This window comes from Opisthorchis viverrini (assembly GCF_000715545.1).
Source record: "Opisthorchis viverrini unplaced genomic scaffold opera_v5_413, whole genome shotgun sequence".
NCBI classification, from domain to species: Eukaryota; Metazoa; Platyhelminthes; class Trematoda; order Opisthorchiida; family Opisthorchiidae; genus Opisthorchis; species Opisthorchis viverrini.
Genome location: NW_008752074.1, coordinates 209,241 through 218,554, shown reverse-complemented (window position 1 = coordinate 218,554; position 9,314 = coordinate 209,241). Strand labels below are relative to the sequence as shown.

At 45.1% G+C, this 9,314-nt stretch overlaps 1 protein-coding gene across 1 annotated transcript; it reads left to right on the top strand.

The window, feature by feature from the left end:
* Positions 1 to 103: 103 nt before the first annotated feature.
* T265_15269 (hypothetical protein) lies at positions 104 to 3,901 on the top strand (the record flags this gene model as incomplete). The annotated part of the gene is made up of 5 exons (XM_009177352.1): positions 104 to 424; positions 1,604 to 1,659; positions 1,901 to 2,156; positions 2,492 to 3,016; positions 3,419 to 3,901. Coding segments are annotated over 5 exons (1,629 nt in total), but the record flags the coding sequence as incomplete, so codon positions are not given.
* Between the last annotated feature and the right edge of the window lie 5,413 nt (positions 3,902 to 9,314).

The following is a 9,314-nucleotide window of genomic DNA, read 5'->3' as shown; positions in this document are numbered from 1 at the left end:
TAAAGTACTGATATTACATGCGGCTTGATACTAAATACAATTTGTCTATTCAAGGTGATCTGTATAACCAGTTCATTTACCACCCAATATCTCCTTTTTTTAGGTGGGTGACAATATGGCCCTTCTGGCATCACTTCAAGATTCACCATATTTTGGCAGCTTTGCAGACCGTGCCAACGCTTGGGCGCAACGTCTAGCAGACTTGGACCACAATCTGAATGGTCTACAGGCGGTACAGCGACGATGGATATATTTAGAGCCCATCATAGGCAGAGGAGCTCTACCAAAGGAGGCTGCCCGATTCTTGCAGGTCGATGCGGAGTTTCGGAGACTCCTCATGGCCATAAAGGCAGATAACAGAGTGGTCAGTCTGGTGGCTGGACATCGTGCAAATGCGTTGAAAGAGCAACTCACAAATATTCAGGTAATCTTTTGTTCGCTTGGGTATATAGTTCCGAATACGCAGCGACTTTCGTGAACAGACGACAGAAGGAGAACTACGAGCGCATGCTTCTGGCAAAAGGCTGATTTAAGGATTAGTTGTAGGCGGTTGACGGACTTGTAGAGTTCGTGCTCACATCACTCTCCTTTGAACAGTCGCCCTGCTGTCCTGGTGCAGTTATTCTGATGAGTCCACACCTAAAGGGGGAAGCACCAGACTTGAGCTTCATTCTTAAGAGCTCATCAACGGTGCATAATTTTGGCTCTACCTGACTGGGAACTCCTGATAGGCGGGTCAATCGATCGACACAACCAGGACAGTTACTGAATCGTAGTTTACATTGTGTCGGGCAACTCAGTCACATCGCTCAATTGCTAACTTGTTGGCCTGTTCATACCTGGTAATTTAGATCTCACCAGGCAGGCAATCTTCAACTAAAGAAAGGTAATCGAACCAGCGATCCGGATTAAATTTGTCATTCAGATCTGATATCCACACGAAGGCAATGATGATTCGACAAAGGTCACCATTCCTTATGTTCACCAGTGTACGATCGCTTTAAAATATGTATATACATCAGAAACAGGTTCGAAATTCCCACCTAAGTTACTATCTTTACGAATTTCGTGAAGCGTAATAGCATGAGCGTGCCTCGCTTGTGATACTTTACTCTTGGAAAGTGGATGGTAGTTTAAGTAGCACACCTTAGATTACTACAAATAAAAAGAAAGGATAATCATTCAGTTGTAACACCCTTTTGGTGCCCAGCTGCCATACCACCTGAAGGAAACATTAGGGCTGAACACTGGTGTTATCGTTGACGGTGACGAAGACGATTTCAACTCAAACTTATTTCTACAGTGGTGAAGTGACAGACGTATCGTTGCTTCCTTTTCCACTTGGGAATAGTGAGAGGAGTCTGCCTTCGATGACTTGAAGCGTTCATCAAATCGATGGTCTTAGAGTATCTAGTTGAAACGAAACGGCATAGGTACAACTTTTCGAGCTAGGAGCTGACAGCCAGCTTGAAGGTGCGTCCCTTTGTGGGTTGAACCTATATTGTCTTAGGTCACCATTTGATACACCCAATCCCCTGTAAACAATAAACCTCATCACTCTTCAGTTCACGATCATTTTTCTTACGTTTTGATCCACATGTAGACATGCGTAAGCTGGTGGCATCTGAGCCTTCGTGCTTGCAACGGCCTGAATGACGAGTATGCATCAATAAACCCATATCTTAAAGTTTCCAACGAATTATTCTCCAAAGCCACAGAACAAACTGTATGCGAATGTCATAATGGCTTCGGTTTCAAAGTGTTTTGTCCCTAACCATGCTATGCTAACTGACCGTGGATACTGAACGACTCCTGTGAGTGTCGATCCTGGACCACTCAGGTGATTACACTAGTGAACTCTGAGGTGAGAGAAGACTTTTACTGCGGAGCCATTTTTTAGGAACTGCCAACTGAACAGTTACAGATTATTGGACAAGGAAGCAAAACTCTCAGATGCATCTTGTTTACAAAAACTGAATATCCATGCTCTCTTTGAACGCGTCTTCCTGAACTTTCCTGGATATTCATTGACTGTTCTCAAGTCCAAGCAAATGCTACAAAGCGGCTCCACAGACTCCGCAATAGAGCTCAGTTTTCAAGAGACACAAAGCGGATTTACAAGAAAACGGACTACTCGCATGCCTCCCCCATCAGTAGTATCACCGTTACACTGATACATGTACCCGAAACCGACGAATTCCGAGTGCAAACCTGCTCTGAATAGTGCTAACCAAGCGCACCGCGTGCTGCGTACTTGCTCACCAAAGTATCTGAGTGCAAGGGAACCTTTTTTCCAAATACCTTGAGTCTGTACACTCGAAATAGTTTAGAAGGATATGGATCGAGACGGTGTTTCTTACAGGGTTAAAAAGGGTTTTTTCCCCAGGACAACTTTTTTTAACTTTTTTCTGTTCATTTAGTAGACATGGTGATAAAAAATTAATTTCATTATTCTTAACCAAGCTCCCTACTTCAATTTCCTAATTTGTAGGATCAGCTGGCCCGTTGCCAGCGGGCTCTCAATGAGTACTTGGAGGAAAAGCGAAGCGTGTTTCCTCGCTTCTACTTCCTCGGTGATGATGACTTGTTGGAAATCCTCGGACAGGCTACTAATCCGTCGGTTGTGCAAACCCATCTTCGTAAGCTTTTCCAGGGTATACATCATGTTCTGTTCGAAGTGGACGGAGACAATCGTAGTAACGGAGCCCAAGTGAAGAAGTTGAAAGCTATGTGTTCTTTGGACGGAGAAGTCGTGTGCCTGCAAAGACCAATTCAGCTTACACCAGAAGTAGAACTTTGGCTTGGCCGATTGGCAACCGGAATGCAAGCCACTCTGAATGAACTTCTCGCACAGTGCTTGGATGCTGGTTCAATCGAAAATAGGCGAAAACATTCGTTGGATCCCAATGCCTATCCGGGTCAGATTTTAACACTAGCTGAAGCTATAAACTTTTCAAGGAATGTGGAAGAAGCACTGAGTTGTGGACGGCTAAGTGTATTGAAAAAAGATCTCCAGGTAAGACACTAGTGTGGTACCAGAGCATTCACACCTGACTTTCACCTTGTATGCTATCATCGGTAGTTTGATGATCTCTACCTACCTTCTACCGTCGCCTCCCCACCCAATCTGCTTACCCAGGGCACGACAAATGCGAAGAATCGACTTCAAGACTGCTTCAGAGTTTGTGTTGAATTATTAACTTTTTGATTCTGTCAGTTTTCGATATATGCAATTTTGCCAAAATTGGGTCGTGAAACATAGTGTTGCATGTTTTTCAGCGCTTCTGACACCAGATGGCAAACCAAACAATCGATTTTTTCCCATCGAAAGCATTTCGATGTAATTAGCTCATCAGTATTTATTCTCAGCGTCCAGCCTCCTTTTATTGGTCTGAATAATTTCTTTTTTGCAATGCAGGCTCAACTGGCTGCGTACACATCCGTGGATCTGAATGCACTGAGGTCCACCGGTGCTTCTGCTGACAACTCACTAGACGACAACACAGTGACACAAACTGGTAACCTTGTGATGGCTGCGAAACTCAGTACCCTTATCCTGGACACTATTCACATGATCGATGTCGCTGATCAACTCATTCAAGCCGGGGCAGCTACCACACGTGACTGGGCTTGGCAACGTCAACTTCGTTTTTATGGGGGCCCTTCTGGTAAATCGTCAAGCCTCTCCGCCCCTCGAGTTTGCATGGTGGATGCCGAATTTGTGTATACTTTCGAGTATCAAGGTAACGCCCGACGACTTGTTCATACTCCTCTGACGGACAAATGCTATCTGACCTTGACTCAGGCTATGCGGATGGGGCTTGGAGGCAATCCATACGGCCCAGCTGGAACCGGAAAAACGGAATCTGTCAAAGCACTTGGCGGACTAATGGGACGTCAGGTAAGGACTGAGAAAGCGACTGGTAATCCCGTAATTCCTGTCGTACCGACAGTTTAAGGAGTGCGCATGATCTCGTTTGCGAAAAAGTTCGAGTCTTCAAGTGACACGTGAACCTCTGTCATGAGTAAAAACTTGCCCGCCTCACCTTTTGTTACACTGACCGACCGTGTTTTTCGTAACAAACAACCATCTCGTGCTCTTCAATCAATTGAAAAACGTTTGGAACCGATTGAGAAGTCATCGTTTCAGAACAGCTTGGTAAACAGTCGGTAGTTTTTATTTGGGCAACGTTTTGCTTTGACACAAAATTTTCATCAGGAAAAGTGAGCAAGTCACCAAATTGGCCAGGTTATAAGACAGACGGGGAACCAATCAGTAAGTCCTCCTCAGATTGTCACACTAGGTCAGTGTGAGTGCCAATTTTAACGGCTCTTGTCAGTTAGTGCGGTTGTCAAAATCTTGTGTTGATGGATTGGGGGAGTTTCGAATTAATTCTCATCGGGTTTGTTTCCTTAATCTTCCACTTCACTGCGCTTCAATGGATGATTTACCGCGGTTACCGCTGATAGATTTCCTTGGTCGTTGTGGGGTTGTGAGTGCTGTGACAATTTAGTTGGGAGAAGGCGGAGGTCAAGTGGAATTCGGATGATGACTACTCCTCCTTCTGATGACCGCACACCAACACGGGTCAGCTCGACTGATCCAAAACCGTTCTCCACATGCTTGCCAGTTCCACGCCTTCTATTCTGTTAACACTGGGATGCCTGGAAATTTCCACCGCCTCGGCTATTAGTCTCTGACGTTGATCGTGGTCCTCGCCTTAAAACCTCAACATTTTCTAAATCTATTTTGTGTCCAGTGTCCAATGCATGCTCCGCAATTGCCGAGTCTTTCAGTAACGCTTGATATTCGTCCGCCTTTCTCGACGACCTGTTTATTTTTTTCCCTTATGCTCTCCGATTCTGATGTGAAGTTCCCTGACTGTCTGTCCTATATAGATCTTAATGCAGTCGTTACACTTGGTTTTGTAGACACAGTCCCTAGTTCTGTTTGGCGGGAGGCGATCCTTCAAATGCACCAGTGCAGAGCGAAAAGTGTTCCCCCTCTGGAAAGCTACTCTTGTGCTAACCGTGTTTAGAATTCCTCGAATGACCTCCGATATCCTTGGTTTATATGGAATGACAGCGGTCCCGATCCATTCCCTGTTGGACTTCGCTATCGGTACCAACACCCTTCGCAAATGACGCCTAATCAAGCTAGCTGGATATCCACTACCCCGAAGTTTGTTCTTTACTTCAATCTGGGCCGCTGTCCGATCAGCTTCTTCTGTGAACAGGGCCCTTACACACCTAAACATTGATGAGGCGATTCTGGGGAATACCCACCAGTGTACCCAAAGTTGACTCTATCTCCATACTAAACCTGACCTGTGGACTCAGTTCATTCAGATGGTCGTAAAACTCACTACATATCGCCAGAATATCTTAGTTGGGTATGGGAATCCTGCTAAAGCTTTTTGTTCAAATTCTTCCGTAAATATATTTGCCAAAACCGGGTATATTGGGGATCTCATTGCTAGACCTGGTTCTTGAGTATAAATAGCTGAGTCAAAAAACGAAGTGCGTGAGATTAAAACATGCTTTCATACCTTCCACTATTTTATTTACCGTAAGTTGTGTCCGTTCTGAAAGGGTGGTGTCCTCTTGGCTATTTCTAACGAATCCCCCTTTGGTACATTAGTATATATCTTTAGCGCGCTGAAGATGTCTCCTCGAATGACGACGAAACGTTTGCAAATCAATTGCCACGCTCGGCGAACAGATCAACAGCCACCTGATCAATTATCAACTAATACACCCGAGCTTCCAATATTCCAACACATTACCGATTTCTTGAAGTCTTTATCCATTAAAGGAAAAAGAGCCATGGGGACTCCAACCGAAAGACGGACCACACCTACAACACCTTAACTCTCCACAATCTCTTTAACACCCTTCTGCCAGTCATGTTATCCACCTTGCGGTTTGCGCCTTACTGAGGGATGCATGCGTAGTACATGGCTGATCTACCGCAGTTCGTGTTGCTGGATGTTCCTTGCAACTGAAGCACCTACTGCACAACCAAATACCCGTTTTTAGTAACCTCGTTACGAATTCGTTGAAGTCATCCAACCCCAGCAATGCTTCTGAGGCATCAGTAGTAAAAACACCAAGACGCATCATATAATCCGTCCACAGAGGGTATGTCTCGCAACCATACAACAATACAACGCTTAAAGCAACCTGGTACATGTGACCCTTGAGACTCAGTGATACGCCGTTTTTACGCTACAAGTAGCACAAACTGGCAAACGTGATTCTGCACTGATTTCATCAGACACATTTCCGTTAGAGCTAATACAACTACTGGGTTATGTAAAGTTCTTCACAACCTCCAGTGACTGTCCTTAAATTGTAAGGGGTACGTTCAAAGACTAGAGGTTCCGAAGTATGGCTTTGCACTTTGAAGGTGCAAGCGAATGCCGAAAAATGGTATGATGGTGGCCAACAACACCACCATGGACAGAATAATATCGGTAGTCAAAAGCGATGCTTCGCTGCCGTACAACTACGACTTGTTTGAAAGCCCTATGGTGAAGAAAAGAATGGTGGATAGCGAAGTGACCTCGTGCTACCATACTACAATTATTCCCAGGTCCCTATACCCCAGCCACACATTAAGGCAATCTGGATAGAAACTGACAACAAGAACGCCATTGACATAGATTAGCAGCCATATATTGCAACACCTCCAACAGGGCGCAATGAGGGTCACGCGGTCCTCATCCTATGAGGTGAGTAGCACTGAGAACACCCACTTTTGCCCTCGTCTTCAAAGAGAGGAAGATGTCCCCTGCATACCTCAGATCGACAAAGACCTCACCACCGACGACTTGAACAACGAGGTTTTTAGGACCTCCTAGACCTCATTAGTACAACAATGAAGAAGCTCGAGAACAAAGGAGAAAGCGGACATCCTTGTCAGACGCTGCTTCCTCCAGGAAGCCCTTAGGACTCACCAAACAGTCTCACACGCCCAGAAGTATGGGTATAGGGATCGAATAATGCTCAAACTTCCAGAGCGTTCTCTGTTGAATAACTGGTTGAGAGCACTGACAGATCGACAGAATCGAACACAACACACACATGACACATGCCAATATTGTGGGTCGTCTGTACATCTGGCGTTGTCTATACACCTGATGAGTGCGGGGATGTGTTGGACGCAGTCTCTATCAGGTTGAAATCCCGCTTAATGCTCACAAGATTCGAAAATTCTGGTTGCACCGTGAGGCGACGAAGAATCAGTGACGCCAAATGCAACAACGCAAGCCAAACTGATACATTGACTATGAGTATCCTTTTTTAAAATGGACACCGTTATCGACTCAGTCCGGTTGTCTGGAAGTCTCCATCTCCCAGATACGGGCAAATAAGGTACACAGGCACTAGTTGTGGGATGCAAGGTCATTCCTGAATACAGTAAGCAGAACGTCTCCGACATCAGGTCATAGACCACCGGTTCCTCAGAACCATACCATGAGTCCGCTGGAACAAAGGAATTCGGAATGGGTAACCAAAAGGCAGGGTGTTTGGTGAAGCAGTACTGCAAGGTGATTTGGCTGGGTCATGTTTTACGCATGCCAAGGTACCACGTGTCAAGAAGAGTGCTGTTTTCTGTGCCTAGTTAGAAGTAGTGGAAAGCGGAGGTGGACAGAAGGAAAGGAAGGACGTTATGAAAAGTGTGGGTGTATCCGCTTTCGAGTAACCCACTTTCTGTTTGGCTGGGAACACTAAACTATATGGCAGCTAACCGACGTCAGTGGCCGTCATGTTATCATTTTCTATCCTTTCTCGGAAGCCCTTAAAGTAAACATACTGCGGCGCTCCTCACAAAATCTCACGCACCCGCAAGTTGGTGAATACAAGCAAGGGCATGCTCTGTTGTGATAGGCGACGCAGGGTCCGGCTATAACGATCAGTCTAATTCCTCCTAAGTTGCCTCACCTACTTTAGTCACCTATTTTAAAACGGGCACCACTATCGCTATTACCACAACTTTTAGATTTTTCACCTATGATGGCTGATGCCATTAGCACAACCTCGTACGGGCCACGGAGCAGAAGAAGGCATGTCCTGATTGGTCAGAATGCTAGCCAATCCTTTGCGGAACCGGCCTATCGGCCGCACCATTGACGTACTGCGAGCAGTGCAGCGGGATGCGTGTGAATTCCAGCCAACGCTGGATTAACGCAAGAAGTGAAATAACGACATTGCAGTAGAAAATCTATACGTTTCACACTTGGGCAAGACACTATATGACGCTCTGCGGGTAGCCTCGGAGAATATCGGTCGTTACCTGGGGGTATACTCACACATGCGCGATGCCGGAAAACCTGATCAATTAGCAATAAAATTGCCGAGCTCAGCAAAGGAACCGGCACCATTCGGGCCACCTGAGTGGCCAACATTCTCCCAATAGCAAATATGCTTGTATGGGCCGAGCAAACACAGGGAAAAGAATGGATTTCAGAATAGTCACCCTCTGTCCCCGAAGTAAGGCAGCGCATTTCATGGGGCTCACAGCAGAATTTAGGTGGTTTTTAAGAGGCGGGCCCAAATAAAGCATCTGTATAGGCAGAATGGCTTGAGGTGTAAGAGAGCTCAAGAAATAAATTACGTGGACGTAGTCTAGGATGCGCTAAATACACCTCAAATAATTAGCATGAAAGGTGGGAACTTATGGTGATCCTCCTGATCAGCGTACATTATACTTTCTTTTTATCATTACTCAAGTTGTACCACTTTCTATCTCTCACTAAAATCTCAGCTTATTCCTCTTCTCTTCATACCGAATAACTTAACTTTAAATGAACACAAAAAGAAATATCACACATTACAAATTCTTTACCTCGTGAAAAACGTGTTCCCTTCTTGCTGTGTCGAATTACGCTGGCAGCGAATTAACGAGCGATGATCTACCTTTCAGACTACGACGGGATAGAAAGTATCTAGGAATATGTCAAGGAAGATTCCAGGAAGATCGATTTGGATTTATTGTGGTGGTAATAACTAACTGTACCAACAAACTGTGAGTTGTATCATCTCGTCTATTTTTTTCTCACTTGATTTCACTACTTTGAACTGGTATTTGCTCACATTATCCACTACATAATTGGTGGGCCCCAATTTTATTTCTCTTAGATCGCCTAGAACACCTGTATTCATTTTTCTCATTACTTTCATGTCTGATTCAAACGGTTCACCTATGAACTCGCGAGATATTTTGAGTTTAAGACTACCACCTTACGGTATTCATCATCCTAGACTGTGGTTCGCTCAGGTAGAGGCGATTTTTGAGTGCCGTCGCGTTA